This window comes from Anabrus simplex, chromosome 5 (assembly GCF_040414725.1).
Source record: "Anabrus simplex isolate iqAnaSimp1 chromosome 5, ASM4041472v1, whole genome shotgun sequence".
Taxonomy (NCBI): Eukaryota; Metazoa; Arthropoda; class Insecta; order Orthoptera; family Tettigoniidae; genus Anabrus; species Anabrus simplex.
In genome coordinates, this window is record NC_090269.1 from 378,508,355 (window position 1) to 378,523,877 (window position 15,523).

The 15,523-nt window shown below is 43.0% G+C and overlaps 1 protein-coding gene across 5 annotated transcripts in view; it reads right to left on the reverse strand.

Moving 5' to 3' along the window:
* AkhR (Adipokinetic hormone receptor) overlaps positions 1-15,523 on the reverse strand; it is a 357,399-nt gene that overhangs the window by 106,137 nt on the left and 235,739 nt on the right. For all 5 annotated transcript variants that reach the window (XM_067147711.2, XM_067147715.2, XM_067147712.2 and 2 more), the window contains 3 exons: positions 11,663-11,910; positions 1,319-1,467; positions 1,137-1,242 (listed from right to left, as the gene is read on the reverse strand). In XM_067147711.2, the coding sequence (XP_067003812.1) occupies positions 1,137-1,242; positions 1,319-1,467; positions 11,663-11,881 (474 nt within the window). In that variant the 5' untranslated portion in view covers positions 11,882-11,910. The remainder of the gene's footprint in view (positions 1-1,136; positions 1,243-1,318; positions 1,468-11,662; positions 11,911-15,523) is intronic.

A 15,523-nucleotide genomic window follows, 5' to 3' on the forward strand; every position in this document is an offset into this window, starting at 1 on the left:
AAGCGAATGTTAATCCGTCTGAAGTCCAAGGTGTATCGGATATTTGTACCACCAGTTGCTCTTCACATCGCTGAGTGCTGGGCTACCAACAGAAGTGCAGAACAATATCTCTTTACCATGGTAATTAGAATACTAAGACGTACCCCGATCATTCACTCACATCATGAGCACAAAACCAGACAGTCAGACGGTTGACTGGCGTACCACCAATTAGTGAGAAACCACGCGAATACCGGCTTCGCTGGTATGGAAACATCATAAGAACAACGCCCAAGAGCGTCGCAAGCACTGACTTCCAGCTGAATGTGTATGGCGGACGGATACATGGGGGTCCAAGACTACTACGGTAAGACACTTAATCGTAGATATGAGAGGAACACAACTTAAATCCCAAGATGCATCAAACAGAGTCAAGTGGCGTTCAAGGATCCATAAAATGTTTCCCGACCCACGGGTGATCACAAAGAGGATTAACCAAGGCTGAAAATCACTTTCCTTACGAGGTACATGTTGGCACCCCCAAGAATACCTGACGCTATACTGTATACTGCTAATAATAAGAGTTGGCGTCTGACATTTCTTAGAGGGAGGTCCGTTTACTGCCTGCCGAGGCGGAATAAAGGGTGTGGCTGTGTGGTTGCCATGGAAAAGAGGGTGGGGCGACTGCGGTTGCCATGGAGATAAAACTTCAGGGCAGCTCGTCTTTCTGGGAGTTGCCAAACCTGTCACTGTCACTGATAAGAACCTGATTGTTTGTATAAGAGTGATCGCAAATGGGACGACACTGCCTGGCCAGGTAGTCTACGACAGATCACAGCGGTCAGAATGAAGGAGGGAACAAGTGAGCCGGAAGCGAGGGGTAAGAGCATGTAGAAAGGAATGCTGGAATGTGGCAACATCGTGAAATGGCACGTGCAGTGCTCGTCCCTCCAACCTTACCTGTCAGACGCCAACTTTAGTTAAGTCTAGTATAGACGAGGTGTCGCTGTGACCGAAGTCTCTATAACGATTTTACTGTAGATATTGATATTGTAATGATGCAGATTAATCTCGATGCTCGACAAAACCGCTGTTCACTACGCTCTAGATAAGTTTCACGTTCCATGGAAGTCATGTTATGATGTATAGAGGCTCACCTGAGGTAGACTGCACAAGAAGGAGAAGAACCACGCCCCGTACAGCATGAAGCGACTCCGGCTGGCTATGTCCCTCAGGCTCATGGGTCGGAGCACAGCGAAGTACCTGGGGCGATACAAGGCACAGCTCATTGGCATTCTCTGACAAGTTGGGGAAGGGGGAGAGGGAAGGCGCAGCTCACCTGTCCACGCTGATGCAGATCAGCACGAAACTGGAGAGGAACAGTCCGAACATCCGGAAGAAGGCCATGATCCGGCACATGGCGTCCCCCGCCCACCACGACACTGTGGCGGACCACACGATCTCTAGCGGCATCATCAGGAACGTCACCTGTTGGCAGGGGTTTACATCATTACTAAACAGTAGCCATTGGGATGAGTGTCTAGTTAAACTAACAAAGAGGTCATGGATTAATAATAATTGTATCGGGAGGTACACCTCAACTCTGCTCATTTAAAAGAAGCGCCCTAAGGAACGCTATTTCTCTAACAAAACGTAAAATACCTACGGCATGAAGTTGGGACATTGACCTGAAGATGTCACCTTTGAAGTATTGAGTAACTGTGTTATGGTGAAGTTGCCTAAACTGACTGGATTTATGCGCTTTGTGTTTGTTTACTTCAAGAAGTTTGAAATTTTCCCCATAGATGTCTCTGCAAAATTGTGGTCACGCACTCTAGTGCAAAGTGTAATAATTTGTTATTGAAAGAAATTTCGTGTTTATAGGTTTTCTCAAGTAAATTAACCTTCATGTTTTTTAATATATTTCAAGGTTTGTAACACTTCTTTCTCATTCCGCCAGTTTTTGAATCTAACCAATAAGGAATTTTCTGTAATTATTTTTCAGCCTATCACAGGCTTCTGCTTGGTTTTTGGGGGTAACTTTTTGATTCTGCCAATAAAATTGAGAGGGTGTGTCCGGATTAATCCAGAACCCTCTAGAACCGTCCCTTTGCGTATATAAGCTGCGGCCTTGCAAGCTACCTTGTCTTTGGATTACCGTATTTTGAGAGTGTGTGTGTTAAGAAAGGAGGCGGGGCGCCTCATTCTTCGCCAGGCAGTCCATCAGCCAAGGTAATGACCATCAGTCTTATTTTTCTGTAGCTATCTCCGCAGACTTACACGAGGGGAAGGTTCAAATTTTTAATTATGTAACCTCCTGTTTTCTAAAATATAAACCTTCTTTCGGCTAATTTAAACGTTCATAAATTCTTAAAGCTGTAAATCGGGGATATAGAGTGCGTTACCCTCTTGGGTTCCCCTTCAATTTAAGTTGAGGTGACTATGATTTTGTAACCTTTTTTCTTTTCTGTAAATCGTTAGATTAATCTCCATTCTAGTCACCTCAGTAGCTTGGGATTAGCCTCTGCATCATCGGGCGGAGCGCCCAATTAGGGTTTTAGATTTTCTAGGAGTGTAAGTGTACGCCTCCAATCATTTTGTGTTCGGGCCAGTTATTTAACCTGTTTTTCTTTTCCACGAAGGCCCCGTAGTTTGGGTACTAGTTAACCCTGTGTACTAAATTGTAAAGTTTAAGTTGGGCCTGGAGAGGCCAGAAATTGATAAGAATTTTGATGTAATGTTGCCTTGAATAGGCTGTAAGAAATTGGGAGCGCAGTATCCTTGGTAATGTTGGAGAGCATGTAAGTTCTTTTCTAAATTCAACTGTAATATTGAGGGGTGCCTCTGGAAGGCTGTAAATTTGTTGGAGCATAGTGCTCTTTAATTGGGATATTCCTGTCCTTGTCTAAACATTGAGATTTTGCAGACGTTGTAAATTTTGTAAACTGGAGCTTGTAGCTCAGAATTGTAAATCTGGAGCTTGAAGCCCAAAGCTGTTAAATTCCCTATTCTGGGGTGTTCCACCCTTGTAGCAAAATTGGTATTGTACCCGAGATTTTGTTGTTTTCACTCAGTGGAAAATTTGTTAAGTTTGTGATTTGTAAAGAAATATAACCTTTGTTTTAAAGTTTTAATTTAAATTTTGATATCGTAGATAGACCCATTCTACCCAGCGCCTTCTTTCACCTCTTTCTGCTCCACTGAAACCCCGTAACAGTAATAATAACAATAATAATAATATCTCCATAAAAGCCACGAAGACCCTTAGAGCAGTGGAAGGTCCATAACCTCGGCACGAATTGGGATAGAGTCGTTAGCACGATGTCCAGCAACCTTTGCCCCCAGGAATTAACCTAGTACCTACTCGTCTACTCATTTCTGATGTAGAGTGAGTGAACCTCAGAGCCTTGCGCCCTTCCAGGACTGGAAGTATCGTTTCTAAACTCTTAGACTTCCTGACGGGAATCTAGTCCAATAGTGTAGCCAGGATCGACCCTTTTTTCTGGGGGGGGGGGTATAGTTACGAAATGATGATATGACATCATGAAGGTGGTTGTGCGTGTGTGGAGCGCGCATGCATAAGAGTCATTATAATGACATGACACACCGATGTCTACCTCTGTAGTGTAGTGGTTAGCGTGATTAGCTGCCAGCCCCGGAGGCCCGGGTTCGATTCCTGGCTCTGCCACGAATTCCCTCCTCAGCCATCCTCGAAGTGATTTTCCGGGGTTTCCTACTTCTCCTCCAAGCAAATGCAGGGATTGTACCTAACTTAAGGCCACAGCCGCTTCCTTCCCTCTTCCTTGCCTGTCCCTTCTAATCGTCCCATCCCTCCACAAGGCCCCTGTTCAGCATAGCAGGTGAGGCAGTCTGGGCGAGGTACTGGTCATCCTTCCCAGTTGTATCCCCCGACCCAAAGTCTCACGTTCAAGGACAATGCCCTTGAGGCGGTGGAGGTAGGATCCCTCGCTGAGTCCGAGGGAAAAACCGACCCTGGAGGGTAAGCAGATTAAGAAAGAAAGAAAGAAAGAAAGAAAGAAAGAAAGAAAGAAAGAAAGAATAATGACACTGATACAAGTGAAATGTGTAGATATTCAGATTGCAGTACACTACAAAATCTTACATTAAAATACAGAACAAGACCAATATGATCGTGGTCAACAGTTTTACAGTGAATGGTATCTTCAGATTACAATATAAAATTCAAATTTCGAGGCTTCTTAGAAAATAATTTCAAGAAATCTGTTGGTTTTACAATATGTCTCTGTGAATGTTGAAAAGAGCCAACCTAGTGAGCCGACTTTCACTTGTTTAGTGTCAGGTTCTGTTTATTTTCCACTGGGTGAGTGGCCGTGCGTTTAGGGGCCCGCAGCTGTGAGCTTGGATTCGGGAGGTAGTGGGTTCGAACCTCACTGTCGGCAATCCTGAAGGTGGCTTTCCGTGGTTTCCCATTTTCACACCGGGCAAATGCCGCGGCTGTGCCTTGGTTAATGCCACGGTGCTACCTTCCCAATCCTAACCATTTCCCATCTTTCCGTCGCCGAAAACCTTCGATGTGCTAGTGCGACGTTAAAGAAGGAAAAAGAAACCTCTCCCAGGTAAAGAGCACGAACAATTACTATTTCTCTTTTACGTATCAAATGCTTTTGGAAAACCTTCGATAAACCTTTTCGTACTATAACATTCTCACTACAAAATTCCTTCCGATGTCAGCTTTGGCCCGGTATGGCAGCCATGTTTTTTCTGTATTTGATCGGAGTATTGTAGTTGGTCTTGACCAGAGATAGAGGCGAGTTACATCGAGCAGCCCCGAAATTAGCCGAAACACTTTCCCAGCGCGCGCGGTTATAATTTGCCGTATGTGGTAGGTTGCAAAGGAATTTTAATTTCACGATTCTGCGGATCTGATATAATTAATCTCAATGAACCAGAGTATTTTGGTAACTACGGTTTGTATAGCATCAATAGGCGTACGTAACTTAAGTTTATGTAATTATTTAAACTTTTGATTAGTAATACGTGCTTTATGAAAAGTAAGCAGCAAAATACGTCAATACATAAATAACAGTAGTCTGCTTAACACGTTCTTGAAGCAGTTATTCCCACGCACGCAATATCTTCATAATCAGTAGAAACTGGACTAGCTTACGATAATTACACCACCGAGCTCGATAGCTGCAGTCGCTTAAGTGCGGCCAGTATCCAGTATTCGGGAGACAGTGGATTCGAAGCCCACTGTCGGCAGCCCTGAAGATCGTTTTCCGTGGTTTCCCATTTTCACACCAGGCAAATGCTGAGACTGTACCTTAATTAAGGCCACGGCCGCTTCCTTCCAATTCCTAGGCCTTTCCTATCCCATCGTCGCCATAAGACCTATCTGTGTCGGTGCGACGTAAAGCAAATAACAAGAAGAAAAAATATTACTCAAGATATTTGCTTTAGGCTTGTTTGATCTGCTGCGTGTTATGTGCTGCCCTCATTGGACAGGCTATTCAACATTATGAAGGAAACATTTTCAAACGTGTTAGGCTGTATCGGAGAAACACCCGCAAGTTTTATACATCAGTACAGTATATCTCTCGCGATGGAATGTTAAACGGATGTCGGCGAGTGCAGAGTGGGTCTTGCCTGCGAATGGCCATGGCTCTATCGTGGCTCTACGCCTCTGTATTCGGGAGACTGAGAGGGGCTGGTCCCCACCGTCGGATGTCCTGATAACGGTTTTCGATGGTTTTCCATTCTCCCGCACTAAGGCGAATGCCGGGATAGTTCCTAGTAACGAGCACGGCCACCAACCCTCTCACTTTCTCCGATACAAATCTCCTGGCCTGAGAGAAGGCGTCACCGTCTAAAAGGCCCGCCTCCCCCTTCAGGGGAGGAATGAACACATTTAGTAGTAGTAGTAAAAATAATCTTAAACGTCCTCTGGAAGAGTTCAATCGCGACCTTCCAATGTCTCTCGAAATTCGACCATCTTCTTCGAGTTCTTTTTTCCTTTTTCTTCTACACCTCTTTTCATAGGTACATTTGGAGTTGTTCTCTTCAACTCGACACGCTCTATCGTTTGCTATCTGTCACCTACACCTCCAACCCATTTGTGCTACGTATACCTGAATCTCTCTACTCAATTTCACTCCAGAATTTTTCCATCTTAACTTCTCGACTGTTTAGTTGCGATTGTATCTCGGTTCGTTACGAGTCGTTTGAGACCACTGCGAACGTCCTATCTCTTTGCATTCTCGGCTGTCGCGCGACCTACGAATTCGAGCCCTAACATCCCTCGTCCCGTGCATCGCGAGATGATATCATCCTATCCTATTCAAGGTCACATGGATATAGTTATGCCTTAACTGTCGGTTATAATTTATTTCATTGGAATATATATATATATATATATATTCGTTTACGGCCATTAGAGACCACGTTAGATAACAATTACATGTTTCTGGAAGCCTTCCTCACAGCCCAGAACTTCAGCATCCTCTCTCTGGCAGCCTGTCTTCTTTCGTCCGTCCACCCACGGTTAAGTTTTGGTTCGTCATGGAATCCCTGAAATCTGTCGATCACTGACCTAAACTTTGTTCGGTTTGAGATGTCTTCCGAATTTAGTCCCACCTGTCTGAGATCCTTTCTCACCTCCCTGAACCATTTGTCCGACACTTTAGGTCTGCTGTCTAGTATTGTGAAAATCCTTTTCGTTAGTCTCTTCTCATCCATTCTAAATAAATGCCCATAGAATTTAAGTCTCCGTTTTCTCATGGACTCAGCCTTTCATTGTCTCGGTAAAGTTCTTCCCTTCCTCGCAGCCTATACTGTCCATCCACAATCTTTGGACCCATTATTTTGCGAAGGATCTTTCTTTCAAATTTCTCAGCTTCTCTCAGTCTCGCTTTCCCTGTCATTTGGAGGCATTCACTAGCATACAGACATTCCGTTTTAATCACTGTATTGTAGTGCCTTAGTTTAGCTCGTCTGGAGATGGTTTTCTTCTTGTATATAGGATATGTCCTACGAAAAGCCGCAGCCATTTTCTCCCGTCTGGTGTTGTTTGCTTCTCTTTCATTTGTTTTCAATTGCACTATTTCACCCAAATATTTAAAGCTATCAACTCTTTCTATTTTACCGTGTTCTGTCTTCAGGTACCGAGGGGCTGTTTTGATGTTTGTTATGTATTTAGTTTTTTCGAAAGAAATCTGTAGTCCTGCTTTTTCTGCTTGTAGTTTTAGTACATTCAGCTGTTCTATTGCTGTGTCAGTATTCCTAGATAGCAGCGCAACGTCATCAGCAAAGGCAAGGCAATTAATCATGACACCACTTTTTGACCCTCCAATGTATACTTGGTTAAGTAATCCTTTTCTGTCCAGTTCCTTTTCCCACTCCCGGATAATCTTCTCCAACACACAGTTGAAAAGAATTGGTGACAATCCATCACCCTGCCTGACTCCTGTTTTAATTTCGAACTGCTTGGAGTTCTCTCCCACGAACTTAACTTTCGAATGTGTCCCAGTTAAAGTCTGCTTAATAATTGCTGTTGTTTTGGCGTCAATTCCAAATTCCACTAATATATTGAATAGCACTTCCCTGTCGACTGAATCATACGCATTTTTAAAGTCTACAAAAACGACTACCAGATCCTTTGAGAGATGATTCTCTAGTACACGTTTCAGACTACGTAATGTAGTTTAGAAGTTATAGGCGTGATAAAACTGAGAAAGTGTCGGTCGACTTTCTGGGCTGACACCTTAGTATTAGACCGAAGTTCTAGTGTTGTGAGACATCAATATGACTGCTAACATGAAGAAATAATTGAAGTGGAACAACTGCGTCATTCAAAAAGCGAAGCTTCGCCGTGCGACACGTTCCGCCTGGTGATGCATGGCAGCTACGAATCAGCGCTTGTTTATGAATGTCGGTCACCCTACCATTAAATGGGAATAGTAATGTAAGATGAAAGCCTCTGAAGCTCAGGCGGCAGCGCGCCAGCCTCTCACCACTGCGTTCCGTGGTTCAAATCCCGGTCACTCTATGTGAGATTTATGATGGACAAAGTGGAGGCGGGACAGGTTTTTTCTCGGGGAGGAGTGCGACGGGCTTCTGCAACTGGCACAATTTCTATCCTCGCCGCTAGACGGGCCTTCATTCATCCGTTCCTGATCCGATCGATTGACTGGAAACAGGCTGTGGATTTTCAATAATGTAAGATGAGTAAAAGAGTTGATAGTATATTAGTAACTTCATCTCCTGAGACTGAAAATTGCAACTTCACGCTGTGTATAGGCTGCACCAAGAGGAAGAAGACTGAAGAAAGCAGTATAACGAAAATTCACTTCCACAGGGTAGGCTAGTAATTTAACACACATTCAACTGTATTTCCATGTCATTTGCATTTTAACTTGAATATGTTTGTTTATTGCTCTCATTCATCAGATTCCCAAGAATATCGTAAGGGAAAATTTACTGTAATATCTTTTATTTCTTAATCTGTTTACCCTCCAGGGTAGGTTTTTCCCTCGGACTCGGCGAGGGATCCCACCTCTACCGCCTCAAGGGCAGTGTTCTGGAGAGTGAGACATTGGGTCAGGAGATACAAATGAAGAGAAGGGCCAGTACCCCACCCAGGTGGCCTCACCTGTTATGCTGAACAGGGGCCTTGTGTGGGGATGGGGAGATTGGAAGGGATAGACAAGGAAGAGGGATAGGAGAGGGAAGGTAGAGGGAAGGAAGCGGCCGTGGCCTTAAGTTAGGTACCATCCCGGCGTTTGCCTGGAGGAGAACTGGGAAACCACTTCGAGGATGGCTGAGGAGGGAACCGAACCTCCCCCCCCACCTCTACTCACTTGACCTACCGAGGCTCAGTGCACACCGTTCTAGCCCTCGTACCATTTTTCAAATTTCGTGGCAGAGCTGGGAATCAAACCCGGGCCTCTGGGGGTGGTAGCTAATCGCACTAAGCATTACACCACAGAGGCAGAATTGCCTCTTATAATTTTCTCAAATATATGCTAAAGGCGATATTGTCGCATATTGTAGGGTTACGAAAATATTGCAAACTTTAAGCTGGGAAGACTAGGAAGTAAGGAGAGGAACAGCTGACTAACAAGCGGAATGTTTCGAGCTCTCAGTATAGAGATGGCTTGGAATGACATTAGTATACAAATACGCTTGAGTGAAGGTTTTACAATTAGGAAAAAAATGAAAACCTACAACCTGCTTTCCAGTCTTTGACCAGGTCAGGGATGTAATGAATGAATCAGATATAGGCTGTTATTACGATGGGGTCGCCACTCCCAAAGTGATTTACATTCATGAGTGATAGATGCTATGAAATGAGAATGGCGAGTGTTGCTGGAATGAAAGATAACCGGGAAAACCGGAGTACCCGGAGAAAAACCTGTCCCGCCTCCGCTTTGTCCAGCACAAATCTCACATGGAGTGACCGGGATTTGAACCACGGTATTCAGCGGTGAGAGGCCGACGCGCTGCCGTCTGAACCACGGAGGCTCTTACAATTAGGAATGCTCACAAAATGAAAGTTGGTTTTCAAGAGAACAAATTGGGGAAAATGTTCGTTTATAGGAAAAGGAATTGGGGACTGGAATAATTTACCAAGGAAGATGTTCGGTAAATTTCCAACTACTTTGAAATCATTTAAGGAAAGACTAGATAAACAACTGATAGGGAATCCGCCATCTGTGATTGAATAGTGAATGTTCCAATACTCAAGAGGCCTTCAACACCTGTACAGAAAATTACCTGAATTTCTTTACTCAAGCAATGACCCTCCTCTTCGTCATGAGGTAAAACTGCAGAAGATAACCTTTATGTATACCATTATATAGGGAGAGGTAAACCTAACGCCCCGGAAATTTCAGGGGCTGGAGCAGGTCCCTGTTCATAGTGGTCCGTATTGAAGGTAATTACAATTCAAATGAAGAAAATTTTCCACCTATTCAATACATATTATTTTATCATAGTAACTAAATGGTACCATGGTACTAGTTTCTACTTTTCTTGGAAGCTTCAGCCATCAATCTTAAAAGCTGACATGACAATGGCACTATGATATGCAATGAAGAACAACAAAATCTGATGATATTTTAAAATACATATTCCTGGTTTATGGTTTATGCTATAGTTGCAAGAAATCAGCTTAATTTCCCGTATCAAATCTTATTTACATTAAATCAGTGAAATAAACTTCCACCTGTTTGATACTGAGGATTTGTTTTAAGCAAATTAATTATTTGTAGAACATGCTTCATTCCTTTTTAGGAACATCTTCAGCAACATAACATTGCTTAGGTGAAGTGTATGAGACACCTGTCGAGACTGATGAGGATCTCTTGGCAAGAATTCTCGCTGCCTGCGGCGCTGTTCAGATGACACCGGAGATATTCGAAAGGGTACGACAGAACTCTGTGTGACAATGCCATGCCTGCTTTAACGCAGGGGGACACCATTTCGAACATTTATTGTAAACGGAACAGCTTGTGAAACTTGTGCAAATAAACGGACTCAAATGAGTAGAATTTTGCTTAACTTTTGACCTGATATTTTTCGCACTATAGTTCCTTATCTCAAATTGATCCATTTGCCGTCCTCTATCATACCTGAAAGTTTGTAATATCACCACGGACACACCCCGTATAATGTGAAGCTATTTGTGTTCTTGAATGTGACGAGTACCTAACGGTTGGCTGGAGAACATCGTACTATGATATATACTCGTCCAATGAAGTACATGAGTCTAATTCAAATGTATTTTCAATACGGACTACAATAGAGCAAGAAAGGTATCCCCATTAATTCGTTGTCCAGCATGTATGTCTTCGCTTAGTATTGTGTCGAGTGACTGAAAACTCGAAACAATATTCTTCACAAACTGTGTGGGACAACTTGGGGATCTACTGCAAGCACTCTACGACATTCTGCTCTTGGTCTGGTTTATTCCAGTGCTGAGTATTCTTCACCGCGATATGTTGATACACAGATGAACAACAGCATGCGCCTTATTTCGGGCACGATCAGATCCACGCCTACCTATTGGCTCTTGCTGCCCATGGGAATAATGCCACCTGATCTGCGCAGATCGAACGCCCTCTTGAGAGAGTACCGCAAAATCTGCAAAAACTCCCAACTACCGGCACAAGAAGACATCCCTGCGCTCAATCACGGTTGAAATCACGCCATTCACCTTTGCGCAATGCTGCTGATATGACCCGCAACAACTTCAACGCTGTGAAAGTTTGGAAAGACCGCTGGGAATCTTCAACAGACTTGTCCCTTCACAATGTGTTTTCTGGTAAGCAATTTATTAGTGGATTGCATCCACCTCGCAGGCAGTGGGCCACTCTTAACAGAGTTCGGACAGGCCATGGAAGATGCAGACTCACTCTACAAGTGGAACTGCTTAACGTCACCAGAATGCGACTGGCTGCTCCACGGCAAAGCATCGCTCGTATCGTCGGCAGCTGCAAGCAACGTGCTTACTCGGGTAACTGGGCTGAATTCCTTATACCATCAGAAGCAGTGTTAGAGTGGATGGAAGGGCTGGACGTCCTGATATGAAATTGTTTTCTTGTTACTGTAATATATTCAATTGTATACATGTAGATGTTATGCTCAATAAATAATACTTGTGTTGACTTTAGTACACGGAGTTTTTAATAGTGTCAGTACTCACCAGGAGGTCTGCTATCGCTAAGTGCATTAGCATGGTTGTGAGGCGCGACCTGGTGCGCCGCCTCAGGATGAGGGAGAGTACTGTGCAGTTGCCGAACGCTGACACGATGAAGAAGACGCTGTAGCAGGCGATAGACACTACGTTTGTCGAGGTAAAGCGCATATCGTCCGTCATCCCGGACGTACTGTTGGTAGAGGACCACGGTGACTGGACCTCCATAGCTGCTGTTGGTCACACTACTCCATTCCCTGAGAACAAAGACAGCCACATTACTCTACGTCATTCGTTGCAAACAAACACACACTGAGCCACCCACATACATTCTGAACCCCTGACAAGTCAAGATGGCAGACCTATTCCTGAACTTCATTACAAACTACCAAATAATAGTTGTAGAATAGTCGGTACAGCTGTAAGGATATCTATCTTAATATAATAATAATAATAATAATAATAATAATAATAATAATAATAATAATAATAATAATAATAATAATAATATCGCCTTTACGTCCCACTAACTTGTAAATCAGTAAATCTACTGACACGAGGCTGACGTATTTGATTACCTTCTAATACCACCGGACTGAGCCAGGATCGAACCTCCCAAGTTGGGGTAAGAAGGCCAGCACCTCAACCGTCTGAACCACTCAGCCCGGCCCTTTCTTATTCTTTCAGATACACTATTTAACACATTGTTCAAAACAGTAAAACGAGAACGTTACTACTCAATATTATAGTGGTTAGTGTGATTAGCTGCCACCCATGCAGGCTCGGGTTCGATTCCAGGCTCTGCCATGAAATTTGAAAAGTGATACGGGGATTTATACGGGGCCCACTCAGCCTCGGGAGGTCAAACGAGTAGAAGGAGTTCGATTCCCACCTCATACATCCTCGAAGTTGTTTCCAGTGGTTTCCCCATTCTAATACGGTAATAATATTATTTACTTTACGTCCCATCAACTATATTTACGGTTTTCAGATACACCGAGGTGCTGGAATTTAGTCCCGCAGGAGTTCTTTTACGTACCAGTAAATCTACCGACACGAGGCTGACGTATTTGAGCACCTTCAAATACCACCGGACTGAGCCAAGATCGAGCCTGCCAAGTTGGGGGTCAGAAGGCCAGCTCCTGAACCGTCTGGGCCGCTCAGCCCGGCGTTTTCCGGCTCCATGACTAAATAGTTAGTGTGCTGGCCTTTGGTCACAGGGATCCCGGGTTCGATTCCTGGCAGTGTCGGGAATTTTAACCATAATTGGTTAATTCTGCTGACTCGGGGACTGGGTGTATGTATCGTCTTCATCATCATTTCATCCTCATCACGACGCGCAGGTCGCCTATGGGAGTCAAGTCGAAAGACCTAAATCTGGCGAGCCGAACTTGTCCTCGGACACTCCCGGCACTAAAAGCCATGCGCCATTTCATTTTTTTATTTCAGCCCGGCGTTTCCAACTTCTTCTCTAGGCAAATACCTCGATGGTACCTGTAACTTAAGACCAAGGCTTCTTTCTTGCCTATCCCTTCCAATTTTCCCATCCCCCACAAGGCCTCTGTTCAGCATAGAAGGTGAGGTTGTCTGGGGTAGGTACTGGCCCTCTTGCCAAGTAGTATAGCCGATCAAATATCTCACGTTCCAGGACACTGCCCATGAGGCGGTAAAGGTGGAATCCCTCGCTGAGCCCGAGGGAAAAGCCAACCTTGGACGGTAAGCAGATTTAATTTTAATAATAATAATAATAATAATAATAATAATAATAATAATAATAATAATAATAATAATAATAATAATAATAATAATAATAATAATTGGTTTCCCATTTTCACACCAGGCAAATGCTGGGGCTGTACCTTAATTAAGGCCACGGCCGCTTCCTTCCAACTCCTAGGCCTTTCCTATCCCATCGTCGCCATAAGACCTATCTTTGTCGGTGCGACGTAAAGCCCCTAACAAATAATAATAATAATAATAATAATAATAATAATAATAATAATAATAATAATAATAATAATAATAATAATAATAATAATAATAATAATTGCACCAGGGGTACACCTTCCCGGGCTGTTTAGACTGCGTGCCTTCTCTAAGACCATCTATGTAACAAACGTGGACTTGTGAACTCCCAGAAACTTTTGTCTTCTACAGTTACATGTCTCTACCATCGGCTTATTTGTTCTCCCACGCGGCCTAAACTCTAATTATTTCATAGAGTAATGTTTATTTTGGAAATTTGTAAACCTGTTTCTGAGGATTATTTAATGTACCGAAGTTGCCAACACTTCAGCTGGTTCCTCCTTGATTGTAATCAACCTATCAAAAGCTTGGAAATATTGTCTCTAGCCAATTAAAACCGGGGGTGTGTTTAGGAATACAGCCTATCAGTAAAGAGTTCTAGAAACTTCCCCTTGCGGAACTATAAAAGCAGGGCACTTCAGGGCCGTCTTGTCTGAATTGCTCCAGTACGTGGGAGTGTATCTTATACGAAGGGAAACAGGGGCGAGGTCTGGTTGAGGAAGATCCAGCGGCACAAGGGAATGGCAGAATTTAGCTAGACATGTGATAGCTCCTGCAGATAGTTTAACGTAAGTTTGTAAATGTAGAATTTTCGGCAAGTCTGATGCTTTGTTATAATCCCTACTTGAAAATATGTAATGTAAGGGAACAAAGAGTGATGACCCTCTGTCGTTTCCCATTCAACATTGCATGGGGCGACTCAAGTTTTCAGAACCTCTGAATTTCATAAATTTTGTTTTGGCATTAATGTTTATCATTTAGTCACCCCGATGTAGTATAGGATTAGCCTCTGTATCATTGGGCCATGAGCCCACTTAGGGTTTTATCAATTTATAGAAGGAGTGCAAGTGCTTCGCCTCCTTGAATTTTATTTATGGCCGGTTATGCACAACCTTTTCTTTTTTTTACTATTAAGGCCATGTAGTATGGGCAATTACGCTCTGTGTCTCCTGAATTATTCTTAGGTTAAATATTTCTTCGATTTTGATTCCCGTTTGGAAGAGTGATCAATGTTGTGTGGATCAGTTGATGAAAATTTTAAAAGTGAGGTCACCTGATGTAGCCTAGTGTCATTTTTAGTGTATCAAAGGTAATAATAATGTCATTTGCTTTACGTCCCACTAACTACCCTTTTACGGTTTTCGGAGACGCCGAGGTGCCAGAATTTATTTCCGCAGGAGTTCTTTTACGTGCCAGTAAATCTACCGACACGAGGCTGACGTATTTGAGCACCTTCAAATACTACCGGACTGAGTCAGGATCGAACCTGCCAAGTTGGGGTCAGAAGGCCAGCGCCTCAACCGTCTGAACCACTCAGCCCGGCTACTGTATCAAAGGAAACCGATGCCTCTGCGTGGCTAGACTATGGTATATTTGGAGCTCCTACTTCTGAGTAGTGTAACTTCTTGGAGCGAATCCTGCTCTTATAAAACATTTGTACCTGTCAAGAGCAATTTCTATATAGATTAACGAATTGATAACTATCTCAAGTTTTGTACCTAATATTCGGACTTCTAAGTCTCCCACATTGTTAGAGCTGACGAACTCATTACCAATTTCTTACATTTGTTCGTTATTCATTCAGATTTTCTATGTATCCATTTTAAACTAGAAAAAGGAAAAGAAAAGGAAATAAATAATATTTCGAAATTTGTTATATTAAAAGTAGCTCGAAGTAATCCCTTGTCCAGCAATTCACCCCAAGCGCTTCCTAATCCTCTGTGAACTACGGAAATCCGGTATCAATAATAATAATAATAATAATAATAATAATAATAATAATAATAATAATAATAATAATAATAATAATAACATATATTATATATTATATATTATATACATGAT